Consider the following 16,692-nt stretch of genomic DNA (forward strand, 5'->3'; position numbering starts at 1 on the left):
ACCACCAGGGTACGTGTCGGGGTAGTAAAGGCCTCTTGTGCATGCTCATTGATGTGATTGCTCGTCCTCTTTGTGAGAATTTTCCCAGTAGGTTTCTGACGCAAAGACGATTGATGGGAACTGAAATTGTGGATGCACGGGTACGGTGTTGAAGGAAGAGATCGGAGGTTACGAGTGTTTATGCAAAACAAGCATGTTCCCTCATAAAACTAATTAGCAATCTTTTGTCCGTGTGCATGCATAGTGGCGACGATGATGCCGCTCGAGTGCGCTCAAGTGTGCTCAAGCTGCTCATGATCGACCTTATTGCCATCTAGTCAGCATGTTTATTTATGCATCAATTAAAAGCCCCACTCGAGCAAATAATGGACGCGGAAATGCTCAAGCATCAATCATTTTTATGGATGCCATGTGAAATGAAGAACATATATTTGATGTGAGCGAGGAATATTTTCTCCTACGCCCTTTCTTTTTTTTCCATCTCTCTTTGTCTATCTGTCTCTTCAAGTCACCTCACCTGATGATCTTGGTCCAGGCGGCTCTTCTTGGCAGTGTCACCAAGGCTTTAGTTTCTTTTTCAGATGTTGCTTCTGGTGGAGGAGAGATAATAATTATCTGGGCACTTCCTGCTTTTCCTCCCCCCTGTGTTTCCTGCGCTCGCCCTCCTTTTTCTCTCTATTGTTGATCACGAGACCCTATTTGTTGCCGTCGTTTGCATCACCCCTCTCATCTTGCTGTGATGTTCTGTACACCGGTGGGAAGTGCAGAGCATAGAGAGATTATGCTTGTGCTGTACATATGTAGATATGCCCCAGGGATGTGTGTGTTTCCGTGTCGAAGTTGCAGCGTATCTGCAAGCGAGTTTTCCACAAAGACTCTCCTTGCTGTCTCCTCTTAAGCTGCCGCTGCATGGTGTATCGAGCACCTTCAGACTGGCAGGTTATATAGATGTTGTAGGACGCAGTGGTCCCCAGCGTGTTCTATAATTGGGAACCTCAGAGGAGAGGGGAAAATTCGATGTGGGATGAATTAATTCTTCCCCCTTTTATTCCATGCCTTGTTCAGAGGTCCTCTCTAATCTGTGCTAGTGCGTTCGCAGAGTGCACTGGATCAATTCACTTTACTGAGAAAGGAGAGGAGAGGGAAAGGGACAGAATGAGAGAGAGAAGTGAGAGAAATAGGATACCCAAGTCTAAAACCTGATCAATCATAAGTAAGGCCATATTAGTGAAATTAAAGGCATGGAGAAAGCCACGGCCCACAATCTTAAAGGTCTCACTGGGGCTGAAAACCAAGTCTGTAGATGGGCCAGCATGTAATGAATGCTGGCTTTGCTAATGGGTGCTGCAGCTAATGTTCCATTTAATGTCAATAATATTATATACGGGCCTATCGAAGAGACCATCCTTTGCCCTTGATTTTCTTTGTTTTCTTGCAAGGTGCGTACATCAGGGTTGGGGTCAGTTTTATTTCAATTAAATCCAAACATCTTCTTTAAAGCAAGACCACGGACAGGTTTCCATCCTAATGTAGCATAAATCTCTACAGAAATGTCAGTAAATATAATTTATTTGCTAAGTCACATAAAACCATAGACTGTATATAAGAAGTGAAGCTAAGAACAACCGAATGAAGGCGGACTCCGTGGAGAGAGGACCCGCTCCCTATGTAGATATAAATGGCTTATTCTAAGATAACGAAAACCCAACGCTTCCCATTATCACTTGATTATACACTAAAGAAAACGTCCTTATTGATATTATATTCCATTTCTGCCAATAGATCCGCCTAATTGTTACACATTGGTCCTTTAAATTCTTGAAAGGTCTGAAATTAAATGATGAATTATATACATATTTATCACAATGTAGCAAATGAGGGCAATATCACATATAAAGTTATACAATGTATTTGATAATATACTATATTCTCAACTCAAGGTAATTCCTAACTTTTTCCAGAGCTTTCAACCAGCTTTGACAGCGGATGGAGTTTGCTCAGTTGTCATGGAGATGGCTCAGCTGGTGATGTTCAAGCCAGCAATGTGTTCCACTATTATGCAATAAATCCGGAAAAAAAAATCTCATCATTTCATTAAGACACGGGTTAACCGAGAGCGCACAGACAATAATATTGAATGAATTCTCAGCCCTAGTTTATTTAGATTATTGAGAAGGTTATTTAGCCTCAACGCAGAATGAATTATGGAGAATTAACCCTTTATTGAACACAATGAAGATTCAGTTTTCATTTCTGAATGGATGCAATTTGACCCTGACCCTGTTATTCACCGACACCACTCATTCTCTCATTCTCTTCAGATAGCTGTGGACTACTCTCTCCTTTTCATCTCATTGTGAAACACACTGACTGTACTTGACTTATCCTTTACTTTCATTCTCTCTGCCTGTGCAGAGACCACAATCACAGTCCGACTCGGTCGCTTTGTAATCTTTGGTCTGCTAGCTTCTCATAACCTATTGCATGTTTCTGTTCCATCTGATTTAATAACCTCAATGGCGGTCTCTTAGCTTTTTGGTTGCCATGGCTACCATTGCCTGGATAGTGTAGTATGCTGAGGATGAACTGCGTGGGTATGCTTGTGTTCGTGTATTGCACGAGTGTGCAAGTGTGTGTATGTGAGGCACGGCGATATGAAGGCTGTACTCTCACAAGTAATTATAGTGCACCGGCAGCCATTAGGAGACAGGACATTTGCACTTGATTTTAAAAGTATTATGTCCTCTGACTAATGCTACCTGAGAGGACAGAGACTGAAAATGTGTATTAATCGGTGTCTGTGTGTTCTTGCTTGGTTATGTGTGTATTTGAGGCAGTAGAGGGGGCCATTTTTATGCCTGCTGTATTTTGAGAGCAATTGTAGTTCACAGAGGAGAGTGCTACGCTCCTCACATTAGAGCAGAAGAGGAGATGTGGTGTGTGTACGTGTGTGTGTGTGGACAGATGAAGGACATTTATTTGTTGCAGTATGTGCGGCCCCCGGCACAAGAAATGCTTTCCTAACCATAATCAGCATCCATCAGACGCCAGGCTTACCTCTACTACAGACAAAAGGTTAAATGCTTCACTAAATCATTCTCTTTTTTTTGTTCTCTCTCTCCTCCCACTTGCTTCACCGCCCTCCCCCTCTTTTTCCTTCTCTCCATCCTAACACCTCCACCATCCACCCTCCTTAACATCGGTTCTCTGCCCTTCCCTGCCTCCTAAACCATGTCCCTCCTCCTCCTCCTCCCTCTCCCTCACCCTCCTCCAGCTGGTGGGTGGCGAGTTTGACCTGGAGATGAACTTCATCATCCAGGAGGCGGAGAGCATCGGTTGCATGGTGGAGCTGCTGTCCCACTGCGAGGTGACGTGCCAGGCCGAGATCTGGAGCATGTTCACCGCCATCCTCCGCAAGAGCGTGCGCAACCTGCAGACCAGCACCGAGGTCGGGCTCATCCAGCAGGTGCTGCTCAAGATGAGCACCGTGGACGACATGATCGCAGGTGACGCAACTGTCCATTTATGAGCGTTTGCATAAAGACACTGAATGCACAATGACAGAAAAAAAAATCATATGTTCATATGCAAATGGGGTCATATGTTGAAATGTGAACACAACCACACATGAAATGATGTTTCCACACAACTCCAACAAGTCATCACAGCTGCAGTGGGTAGAATTGGCGCAAATATGATTTAAAAAAAAAAATATTTTTATAAATGGTCACTATATCCTGACAGGTAATCTGGAAAAAAACATTTACCTCTGTGTCCTCTGGTGTCCTCCGGTGCTCCTAATGGCATTTGCAAGATTTCACAGACCGGAGGAAAACAACCAATCAGAGCCGAGCTGGAGTCTGCCGTCCAGCTGCCGTCTATAAGCCGGCTGTCAATCACTCGCGAACTCCGATCAAACGGTCTATGTAGCATCTATTCTTTTTAATTTTATTTTTTTTTAAAATCACAATATATCACTTTGCTTACAGTATCACAATATATTGCAATATATTGAATTGTAACCCCTGTATCATGATACGTATAGTATTGCCAGATTCTTGCCCATACACAGCCCTAGTTTGGACCATTTATCGTTGTGAATAAGAAGAACTTTTACGTTGTGCTTTTTACTTCAAGTTCAGATCCAATAGTTGAAGATGTCTTTCACTCACTTCTGAATTGTTCTTCACAACCGAACTATCTCACGTGTGCGTGCGTGTTTGCCCTGCAGTCAGACATCCATAACAACCCGCTGGTGCAGCAGAAGCAGAGTAATGACCCCAGTATGTTTCTGTGGGTGCTGCGATTTGTACGGAAAGGCCTGATAGCAAAACAGAACATACACTGCCGCCTCTTTACATGATCACATTGACCTTGACTTCCCTTTTAATGATGCCTCGGAGTGCATGTCCTCTCCTTCCCCTTCCCATCAGCGTCCTCTCTGTCCTACCTACCCCCACAGGATAATGTGCTTTATAACTCCTATGACTTATTACTGCTCAACACAGCAGAGCATATGCAGCTTCAATCAATTTAATACCAATTGTCACAGACTCCCTTTTGTGATCCACGATTCTAACACTTTTTAAAAACTATTTAAAATGACCTACATGGATTGATCGTACCGAAAACAGAGCTTAGGGGCTTTGAATCTAGGACATTGTGTATTGCGTTTTCCTCTCATACCGAGCACCTCGGTGAGCTAGCCTTCTGCTATATTCCCTATCGCTGGGCTCTGGCTAATGAAATATTGTGGGAAGACTCTATTCATATCTAGCAGGCCTAATGGGAAAGAAGAGCCTTTGTAAGCAGATTGCCTCCCTCTGAGAGGGCTGTGCGGTACCACATCCACACCGATGTGCTTCTGATCTGTGTAAAGTGAAAGTCAATGAGGCAGTTAGGTCATTTTGACTAACAAATTGTCTTTTAACAAAATGTACTTTTTAATTATCTGCCTGAATATTCAGAGGGAAATACTTTTGCAATCTTGTTTTTGTCAATTTTACGACACGTAGTCATTAACCTTTTGCAGCATTAGTGAGGCTGTTGACAGGTGGTTATTATCGCCTGTTAAAATGGGAACAAATTAAAGGACTACATTTTGGGAAATACACTTTTTTACCTTCTTGGTGAGAGTTAGATGAGAAGATTGATACCACTTTCTAAAGAGACTGTGTGTAACATTTAGTTGTTTTTTTTGGCAGATATGGAATATGATATTAATACGTATGTTTTCTTTAGTGTATACTCACCTGAAAATAAGTATCGTTGTGTTTTCATTACCTTAGAATGAGCTGTTTATATTTCCATACAGAGTGGGTCCTCTTCATGGAGCCGGCCTCCATGTTTCTACAGTAACCCAGAATGGACAAACCAAACACTGGCTCTAGATAGGGCTGTTCGCGTTTAAATTTTTTTTTTTTTTGCATCTACCACTGTAGTTTCCAACACGCTTGGCACACGGGAGAAGTTTTCAGTTGTTTGCAATCTGCAGCCTCGTGGCTAGATGCCGCCAAATCTACACACTGCAGCTTTAAATGTCTGTATGTTAAATATGAAGCTGGAGCCAGCAGGAGATTAGCTTAGCTTAGTATAAAGACTAGAAGCAGGGGGAAACAGTCACTGATCGACCAAGAAATATATTTTTGATTTTACATTTGTGGTTTTATACAAGATGTTGGTAGGTATTTTTTCCATATTATTAATTTATTTAAAGATATGAGTATCTGGTATCAGTTTATTGATACAGTATGTAATAATATTCATTAACAAGCCTCTTGTACACAATATGCAAGCCTGTCACTGTTGTCTGTATTTGTCTGTTTAGCTATAGTTGCTGAGGGTACTTGACACTTTCTCAGTATGTTTGGCCTCATATTACCTGACGTATTAAAATCTATATATACTAAGGCAACAAGAATTCACATTGTGGTGTACGCAGTCAAGGTATTAAGTAATGCTGTGCACAGCAGCTCTGCTCGAGATTCAAGGTTGTGTGTATTATTGTATACTGTAGAGGAGCTTTGAGCACTTGGAACACACTTGCATTTTGACTGCAGATATTAATGACCTCACCTTATTTTATCAGAGAAGTGTCAGCAGAGGGCTGACTCACACACACACACATACGAGAACACACACATTTATATTGTGGTTGTTTCTGCTCTCTGTTGCTCACTGTATCTGCTTCTGCCTGTGTTTTCTCAGACCTCCTGGTGGACATGCTGGGAGTTATGGCCAGTTACAGCATCACAGTCAAGGAGCTGAAGCTGCTCTTCAGTATGCTGAGGGGAGACAACGGCATCTGGGTAAGTTGGTGGACTCTTAAAAGAGTTTTAGATTGTGTGTGTTGTTGTTATTATGACCACAGTAATATTTTTACTTAAAGACACATTCACATCTATCAGCTGCTGGGCAGCAAACATTAACATTTCAAAACAGAGGAAAAACAATAATAACATCATCATTATAAATTGTTTTATATACAGTATACATATTAGGGCTGTCAATAAATTTAAATATTTAATCACGATTAGTTTCATGATTTTCCATAGTTTTATCTGTTCGAAATGTACCTTAAACGGAGATTTGTCAAGTATTTAATACTCTGATCAACATGGGAGTGGGCAAATATGCTACTTTATACAAATATATATATATATATATATATATATATATATATATATAAAGCATAAGCACAAAACAATGACAAAGCTAGTATGACATGGTTGGTACCAAGATTTTCTAGTTTCATTTGATACCAGTATCTTCACTCTAGCTTTCAAACTGAGCTCGCTAAAAATCACAAGTTGGGTTAATTGGTTAAAGAAATTAGTGACGTCAAATGAATTTCTGTTAACACGTTATCGCGTATCGTTAACTTTGACAGCCCTAATATATATTTTATACTGAAAAATCACTTATGCTTCTCCCACTGCAGTGGGAAATGGAGCTTCAATTCAAACCCCCTTGGTGTCCCTGATGGCAGCAGAGAAACCGATACATTCACAAAAACTCACTTTTTTTGTCTATTTTAACTTTGTTAACTTAACCAAAGTTTGCATACATGATTGGCTACAGTGGCTATTTAAATGTTCTCTAGTACAAAGTAAAAGAAACATTTCACTCTAGATTAACTCTGGAAACATGCCTAAATTGACGATTATTGTGTCATTATAACTGTAATTTAATGTTTTATTGTTTTAAAATCAAAAGAGACTCAGGATTTCACATTGCTGCTAAAAAAGGAGACATTTCCTTTTTTTCTGATATGCCAGTATTCCACAATTAATAGTGGGGGAAGCTTAATTTATTTTATACTAGATTAATTATACAGCATGAGCTTGTTTGTATGTCATTAGTCTGGATGCCACTTAATGGGATGGTTGTGCTAATAGACTAGAATAATAGAGGATGGGTGTCTATGTGTGTGTGTATATTTGGATTGATTTGCGAGTGTATGTCAAGACAAGGGCAATTAAGCTCCCGTTTAACATTTTTGTCTCTCGTAATCAACATTATTAATGCAACAGAGGTTTGAGTGTGTTATTTTTGTTGAGTGATAGAACCATGGTAGAAAAAAAACAGCGGCAGTCTAATCAGCTGTGAAGGTGAAACACATTGTGAATTCAGTATTATTTTACTCCAGGTGTGAGTCCCTTTGGGATGGTTGACATTTTTTCAGCAACACCCTGCCATATATTCACACTCTATATCATAGACTGTATCTATTGATGGACGACATGTCTCCTCTTCCTCCCACTGTACAAAAGTGAGTCAAAATATCCCGGATATGGAAGCTGTCATCTTGAGATTTTGACATCATTTGGAGCCAGAGTCTGTGCACTAGTGATCGGGGGGGCTGGAGCCACGGTATCGAGGTCCCACCCACACATCCGCCAGAGCCAATCACGATCCGAGCACGGCAGCAGCTTGTTAGCGTTAGCCAACTAGCTGCTACGTTAGCACCACGGTAGCTGTTTGGCTAGAATGACAAAACAACTAACCATAATATCTCTATAACTACATTATTATCAAATTGACACATATTCTAATACACAGACTTGTGATGGTTATGGAAAGTTATAGTTACATCTCCTCTCTTGTACATTTCCCGAGCCTCCTGCTGCGACTACTCAGGGCAGCTGTCAATCACAGCTGTCAATTATGACGTTTCACCCCCTTTTTATAGCATCAAATAACTAATTAAAACCAAACTTATCAGAAAAATTAACACTTGAACATACATCAGCGTGATAAGATCTACCTAAAATGACAGAAAACGTCTTTGGGAAAAATGTATTTGACATGGACTTTGACTTTTTAGTTTGGCTCATGTCTCATCCGAGGGGGCGGCGTGTAAAATCTATACTGCAGCCAGCCACCAGGGGGCAATCAAGATGTTTTGGCTTCACTTTTGGGGAGCTGTCATGTCGTCCATCTTTATATACAATATATGCTCTATATACATATAACCACCATCTTCTATTAATAACTACCACGCACCTCCACAGGAGAAAATGCGTTGCTCAACGTCTCATTTTTTCTTCTTCCCCTCTGTTAGTCTTTTTCACCAGTTAAATGGAGATTCCAGTCGGCCACAACATCTCCTCGTCTCTAACTTTCTCTCCCTTTGCACAGCCTGTCCAGAAACGTTTCTTATTGTGTGCTGCCAAATAGGCATTTTTCTTTGATTGTTGTTACTGTCAGCGGTCCAGACATAGTTTGATTCATAAGTTTTCTCCTTCACTTAAACATCAACCTGAACCACTCTTACTTACACCGTCAGGCTTTCAACCTGAAAATACACAATTTTACACTGTTAATTGTAGAATTTCCCCTAAATTATGCCCAAAAATTGTCAGAAATAGTCCTTGCAATTGCTGATTTGTGCTTACTTTTAGAGATATAATGCCAAGTTTACTTGTAGAACCTCTTAATGAGATAATTCAGGAGTTGAGCGTTGGGAGCGCTTAGTACAAATTCCTCTTAAAGTGCTACTTGTTGTTGTCATCTTAACTGCTCCCTGCAGTTTGCTGATTGGCCCGTCACTAGGTTTAGTTGATGTTTTAAAACTGAACTGTGGCCATTTGGGATGGTTCTGCGAGGCAAAATCTTCTCCTCTGCCATCCCTGCTCACTTGTTGGGTTAGCGAGGTGCAGGCTGTGCTGTGTGATTCCTTGGCAGCTGCTGGTGTCCACTAGATAAGTCAATACACCCCCGTCCCTTGTCGTCAATCTCCCCTCTACTCGCACTCCAGGACAACCACAATCAACAACCCCTGGTCACTGATCAGTGCTCCATAGCAAGACCATCATCCATCCCTTCAGCCCTCTCTAGTTTCTACCTCCTCTGTCTAATAACTACTCCAACCCCATCCACCTCACTTCCTATTTCCCAGTCTTTTCCAATTTCTCCTCCCCCAGCAGCCCTCTCTAGAGACAGATCGATTAAGGGTTGCCATGGTATTGATGAGGTGTTGTCAGGGGGAGGGCGGAGGTGATTGAAGAGTTATTGATCCAGTGGGGTTGTGGTAGAGATGTGATGTCACATCATGTTTTTGTTTTTTTGAACAGTCTCCCCCCTGTGCCTCTGATAGTTGGCAGATAGCGTATAATGATGACAATCGCTCTCTCCTCTCTTCCAGCCGAGACATGCCATCAAGCTCTTGTCAGTGTTGAACCAGATGCCTCAGAGACATGGTCCTGATACCTTCTTCAACTTCCCAGGACGCAGTGCGGCGGTGAGACTAACCAACAGACAAACACACCTGACACTTGAGCGTCATTATCAAAAAACAGCCAAATTTATTCTTCATGCAGCCAAATTGCTAAAGTGTTGTTCAAGGCATTCTTCATCATCTTAATTGGCACTTTGCTCCACCAGTGCAAGGAGTTGAATGGTGAAAAGCAAATAATGACTGACTGAGTGGTATATTGATTGCTATAAACATTGGCAAGAGCTGATTTGATGTGTGTATCCCCCCCCCTCTCAGGCCATAGCATTGCCGCCAATTGCCAAATGGCCTTACCAGAACGGATTCACCATCAACACTTGGTTCAGACAAGATCCACTAAACAACATCAATGTGGATAAAGACAAACCATACCTCTATTGGTAAGTAGAACACCATTCATCTAGACTGTTACATAATGAAAATAAAATCCTTGTAATGGGACTGAAAGCATCTTAAAAAAAATCCTCAACACTTCAGCACTGTCAGAGTATTTCTATTGGCCATGAATCTTTCATTTCTTTGCCTGTTATGTGACCCCATGATATTTTTGCCAGCGCAGTTACAGAGGAATCAAAAAGATCAATGGTAAACATCAGGTTTTTGTGTCAGTCCTTCAGGATCACAGATGAAGAGGTTTCTTTGTAGACTCTCCGTTTTTAGGACTCGTACAGAGAAAAAAAGATTTAGAAATACTAGCTTTTCTACCAACAGTAGTTCTCAAACCAGCACTGCTTTAAGAGATTTTACTTGTTGTGTACCCTTGTTGACCGTACAAACTGCCTCTCTTGCTTCTGCCATCACTATTGATCCAGGCAAAGAAAAGCACACAGCTGAATAAAGCAAGTTCAGGCCTATTCTTTCTGGATGCCAAAAGGCATTCTGGTTAAAGTAAGAAGAAACTAAGTGAAGTCAACATAAATGAAAGGTTGAGGGTGAGTGCACTGTACTTAATCAAAGTGCGAGAAAGCACTCAATGGACTGTAGACTTTTGCTCAGACCGAATAATCTCCCACATTAGCTGTCAACACGTCACAGGGTAGGTGACTGAAGACTTATGTGCAGACCTGCTGATGGGTTCTAGGATGTTTAAAGCCTCGGACACACCAGGAACTTCAGGAGCGCGTGGCGGCTGCGTGGCGTGGTGGCTGCGTGATTCACGCGTCCGGCGTTCACACCAGCTGCATTTCAGCTGGGTGTCAGCTGCGTGTCTGCTGCGTTTCTGCTTCTGCAGCTGCTGCTGTCAGCCCTTTCTTTCTGTGTGGTAATTTGCAATTAATAGTAATAATCCACAATTAAAACACCGTACTATATTCATTCATGGAGCTCTCCAAGTCACTGCATGTTCCACAGCACTGATTGCTCATATTTCAGAATAAAAGCCTTGTGTTAAAAAATGAAGGAATTCTGTCCACAGAAAAAAACGCTTGAGGGCTTTTATTTTGAAATGAAAGCAGGAAGTGTTGATTTAAAAAATAAGTCTTTACTTTTTTTCCGCCTTCGTAACATATTCTACAGATAGACCTCGAAACTGTAGTAATCTTGCTGGTATGATGTCAATATACAGTCAATAGATCACTTTCACTGTCTGTTGCTGCTATGAGACGCGAGTGGCACGCGTCAAAAATAGGCAAGACCTCTATTCTCTAGAAGAGACGCAGCTGAGATGTGCGTGTGTCCGACACGGGTATTGTGGCTGCACTTACCTGTTAACACGGACGCCGAAATAAAAAACAACAGGTAACGCAGCCGCCACGCGCTCCTGACGTTCCTGGTGTGTCCGCGCTGTAAGAGGGTTGCCATGATGATCGCCAAGAGATGTGACTTTTTTAGGATCATGAATGTGTGTTCCATTTAAATTGAAAGCTCAACCTGATGGTGGAGCCAAAGCAAAGGTCATAGGATCAGCAAAATGTACAACTGCCGTATTGCTTCATACATCAGTTATTTTTTCTTTTAAACAATTGATAATTTAGCCTATCAAATGCCAAATTTACAATTACATAAAACCAAGAAAAGCAACACATCCTTACATCTGAGAAGCTCTATTCAGATAATGTGTGGCATTTACAGTATGTCTGATAAATGACTTCAGACAGATCAGACAGAGCACGTTTTACAGGTAGAAAATGCGAGACGCGCCACACTGCCTTTTTGTTGCCACAATAGAAAGAGCGTTTTTGGCAGTTTGCTCCGTCTTTTAATTTTTTTTTCTGTTGCTAGGCAACCATCAAATGAGTGCTAACGTTGCCTTGTTACAAACCATGAACTGTACGTGACCCAAATACTTAATAGTACAGTTTAAATTAATGAAAACATCTTACCCGAAATCTCAAGTGCCGCACTGATTTGCCTCCTGCTGTTTTCTGTTCAGATCATGGTAACTACGGTTGGTAAAGTCATAAAGCTCCGGGTATCCAGCAGAATCACAGTGAGAAAAAACGCTAATGACGTCGGGCACTTTTCCGCTCTGAGCTGAATTTAAACAACTCGAGGCATTCAGGGCGCTACTGCAAAAACGCGAGGCACACAGAGTGGATAAACGCAAAGCCCTCAGCAACGCAAAAGCAGCGCGCAGAGTGCTTCCAAAAACGCCCGCGGCTGCTAAAATGCATTCTGTCTGATCGTGGCCTTAATCAATTACTTTTTTTAATTGATCAATTGTTTCATCGCTACCAAAAATCAAAGGTTTTTCTATTGTCGGGAGTGTTAAGGTGTTCATCTAGTTTCATATCAGTCAACCAAAGATCTGTTGGTCTCAGACACAGAACTGATCACAAAGCTGAATACACCTTGTACAACAGTGTTTCCCAAACTTCTTTTCTGGGGATCCACTTTTTAAGAATGACAAACCATTGCAACCCAATTCACAATAGGCCTTATCTATAAATCAGGAGAAGAGCGAATTTTGTACGCTAACATCTCATATTTGATTCATTATTATCATTATCAGGCTTTCTCATGTGGCTCAAAGGTGTACCGCAGATATAAATATTAAAAGGCCCTAATAAAATCTCCTGCGTCCCACCTGTCTTTGGGATTGACTGTCCAATATAAAGAATTTCTGAACCAATCTTGTCTTTAAAACTTTTCTGCAACTTCTTTCTGAACAATAAATTCAGCATAAATATTCAACAGAGTTCCTTTACTGATACATAATAAACATTTAACTCGTCGGACTGAATGACTCGGACATGAAGTTAATAGATAAACAGATAATGAATTAGAACGTAACTTTAAATGCCAAGGCACTCCATTATGAGTGCGCCGCTGGGTGGATGCCTCCGCTCGTCATGCAGCCCTGGACCTCGCTGGCCTCGACGTTGGCGTTGTAAGTGCAAGCCGTTGGCCACTATGAAGCTTCATTAGCTCTGACCTTTTATTTAATTGAACTCCTTTACTCCGCTGCTCGTCTTCTTTCCTCCACCTCTTCACTCTGTGTCGCTAACCAGCGGCGTCCTCCCTTCACCTCTTCTTCCCTCACAGTGAAACTTTAATTCATTATGAACAGAATGGTTTTGTGCATCCGTATATTCCATACCATCGCAGGGATGAGCTCTGATCATGAAAAGTGTCAGGGTGTAATCCTATTGCCTTAGTAACCGTTTGTCAAGTTGTCATGGTAAAGTATGGAGCGAGAGCGGGAGGGAGCCCCCCTCTCGTCTTGCCCAGGTCTTATCATCCTCCCCCAGATGCAGCTGCTACTCCAGCCGCATGTCTTATAGTGGCCTCCGCAGCAGCATGAAGGCCGCGATAACGCACTATGTGCTCTCCTAACGTGCACCAGGGATTCACTTGAGAGGGATTTATATCTGCTCTCTGGCTCTGCTGTGTGTGATCCTTCTGGGCCTGTTTTAGAAGTGAAAGTGTTGTTGTTTTCGTGAAGAAGCTTAGCTGCGAGACAGGGTTTAACGTGGAGGTTACCAGTGCGGGAAGAGAAACATTATGGAGGGAAAAATAGGAGGGAAGGGGTTTAGTAGTATTTTTCCACCTGTGATCTGGGACCCCCGGTGTGCTGCAAAAAAAATACTTTAAAATCCTGCTTTTTATGACTGGTATTGGCTTGAATAGGGCAATACGTGAGTGTGAAATTTGCCCTGCTTGTGGTTTGGTTGGGAGGATTTCTTTTGGTACAATTTTATCTGTGAAAAATGGTTGACTTCCTTTGATATAGCTGACCTTTTGCAGTTATAGTGGAAACAAAAGTATTATATAATTTACAATACAGCTGGTCTTACAAATCAAACCAGACAACACGGTCAAAATGTAATTTATTTGACAAATGTTTGCTTTACTTTGTTGTGATATCTATTAAAAAATGTCAAGTCATTAATTTTTCACTCAAATCTAATGAAACTCAACGATGAACGTGTCATTTAGTCTCACAGATGCTCAAATGTTGCACCATTCATTAAGAATTACCATAATTAGTTTTAATTCAGAGCCATTATGTTTTTGACTGAAAGCGTTATTTTCAAACACAGACCTTGAATTGATAAACTGACATGACTCTGTCTGATTCTCCCACAGTTTTCGCACCAGTAAAGGAATAGGTTACTCCGCTCACTTTGTGGGAAACTGTCTCATCGTGACATCGTTGAAGTCAAAAGGAAAAGGCTTTCAGCACTGTGTGAAATATGATTTCCAACCCCGCAAGGTAAGAGAAAACACACCGACCAAACCAACAATTTTTAGTCAGTGCAGACTTTCGTAACCCCTGTGCCACTTGTTAGATGACACAGCATCTAGACCCAGTTGCATTCAAATAAATCTAGTCTTTGTCTTAAATATAACTTTAAGTCAGACTGGCTTTAGACACTTAAATTTACCTGATGCGTAAAGCTTCCCTATGAGTGACTAATGTAAGCCTGACTTAGATAGCCTGTTGCGCAATGCACTATGAGTGAAATAAGACACTTCACAGAAGAGAAAACATAGCGGATAGGTAAACAGCAGGATGTGGATGCAGGAGTGTGTTACTGCTTTCTTCTTCTGTCCATCCTTGCACTCACTTGGAGTGTTGATGAGTGTAGATAAGGTCTGTCAATTAAGACCTGCACACTGCCCCTCCACTGCACTGTCAGCATACTGCTACTGTTCTACACACACACACACACACACACACACACACACACACACCCTTGCATGCACACATAAACACATTGACGAGATGGCCTTCTGCAGTATTTGCTGACCCAGTAGAATCACTGCGCTGCCTAACAAAGTTCCCAGTGGTTCCATTTGATCAATTTATAAGTCACCATGTCTCACAGCATTTTGTCCATGGCATGCATGTGTTAATGTGTGTGTGTATGTGTGCTTGCACGCACGTGTGGTATTGTCCACTCCTAAGCTATGCATACACCAGCAAAAAATTCTAGCTTCTCCTCCCCCCACACCGTCTTCCTCCCCATTTTAGTCTTCCCTCCAGGGAACCTGTGTGTATTGTCACCAGGGAAGATGCTTTCTAATCAAGACACACACATACGTACACGTACACACATGCACACTATTAATGGTATATTAAGGTGAGCAAAAGGGATGGCTTTGGAAGAGAGTTTTAGCGAAGGAATGAGGTTAACACATTGTAATCTTCTATGTTGGCTAACCCTCTTATAGAGAGCTAATGCTGTTAGAGGAAGCATTCTCAGTATTGCAAAGCCATGAATTTTGACTAAGCCAGACATCTTGATACAAACAAATAGTAGTACAAAAAATATAAAATGAATCATTGCACAGCAGGAGGCTCGTATCAATATTACCCAAACATTTCTGTTTATTAAATAACAAGTGCAAAGGTGCAAACAAAACATTTGTTCAAAATTATATACAAAAACAACAAACAATATAAACCCTTTAAGGCAGGCAGAGTAACACTTTTTCAAACACAACATTTAAAAACATAATAAAGAGGAAAATAAAATCATCATAAATGCCCCAATCAACACAATAGTTTTGAAGAGAAACAGCCACTTGTGCCGTTCAAATATTAAGAGCCTGAGGGAAAACAATCAAAATTGACTTTCTCATCCTTAAAGTTGGTGCATTGTTGCATATTAATGTGTTTGTTTTGTTTAGATTTATCATCTTGTTTATCTCTGTTTTGTATTTTCCAGTGGTACATGATCAGCATCGTCCACATCTACAACCGCTGGAGGAACTCCGAGATCCGTTGCTATGTCAACGGTCAACTGGTCTCCTACGGCGACATGGCCTGGCACGTCAACACCAATGATGTAAGATATTGGCTCATTAAAGAGGCATTGTGTTTTTATATGCTCTGATCTTGATGGAGAACAATTACATTAATTTTTGGGGGAAAACACACTTAGGATATAGGAGACTGTGGCGCAGAGACGGTTATGAATATTCAGGGGAGATGGATGGGTCCAACAAACACAAGGCTTTCATCCAGGAGGCTGCTGTTTATGTGCCATGTAAAGTGGTTTTGTTGCTTAATCCTAAGGTGACACCAAGGGTAACTATAGGCATTTGATGCCAAAAATAAAGTGACGCCAAAGGGCGGTATGTGACGAGTTGGGATGAGAATGTGTTGAAATATTGAGTTTCTTTTTCAACTGCTTCTGGATTAAAAAACTCTTAACCACATTTGATTGATCTTTGCTAAAAAAACATTAAATCATATGTTGCTATCCAGATGTTTTACTCTGTACCAGCCTCAGATATCCGGTGTTGGTCTGGCTCTACTCTTCCCTCCTATTGTGATATTGGCAAACATTTGAGCATTGCCCTCTGCATTCGTCAGCTGGGGCAGAGTTGCCCTTGGGCCCCGTTCCAGCACAGCTCACCCAAACTCCGACTTCCAACTTTTCCATTTAGCAGGGGACAGGTAGCCTGACCTCTCAGTGGCAGCAGCGCCTTCATTACACTTCCTTCCCGGTTGGCTCTTGACATTGCTGCAATTACCAAGGGCTGCTGTTAGTCTCTGTAAGAAATTC

At 41.5% G+C, this 16,692-nt stretch overlaps 1 protein-coding gene across 7 annotated transcripts in view; it reads left to right on the forward strand.

Annotated features, from left to right (window-relative positions):
* The window catches only part of nbeaa (neurobeachin a), a 109,118-nt gene that overhangs the window by 29,438 nt on the left and 62,988 nt on the right, over nt 1-16,692 (forward strand). For all 7 annotated transcript variants that reach the window (XM_037747857.1, XM_037747858.1, XM_037747851.1 and 4 more), the window contains exons 2-7: nt 3,275-3,506; nt 6,208-6,308; nt 9,647-9,742; nt 9,995-10,116; nt 14,264-14,390; nt 15,850-15,969. In XM_037747857.1, the coding sequence (XP_037603785.1) occupies nt 3,275-3,506; nt 6,208-6,308; nt 9,647-9,742; nt 9,995-10,116; nt 14,264-14,390; nt 15,850-15,969 (798 nt within the window). The remainder of the gene's footprint in view (nt 1-3,274; nt 3,507-6,207; nt 6,309-9,646; nt 9,743-9,994; nt 10,117-14,263; nt 14,391-15,849; nt 15,970-16,692) is intronic.

The sequence above is a fragment of the Sebastes umbrosus genome, chromosome 17 (genome assembly GCF_015220745.1).
Source record: "Sebastes umbrosus isolate fSebUmb1 chromosome 17, fSebUmb1.pri, whole genome shotgun sequence".
NCBI lineage: Eukaryota > Metazoa > Chordata > Actinopteri > Perciformes > Sebastidae > Sebastes > Sebastes umbrosus.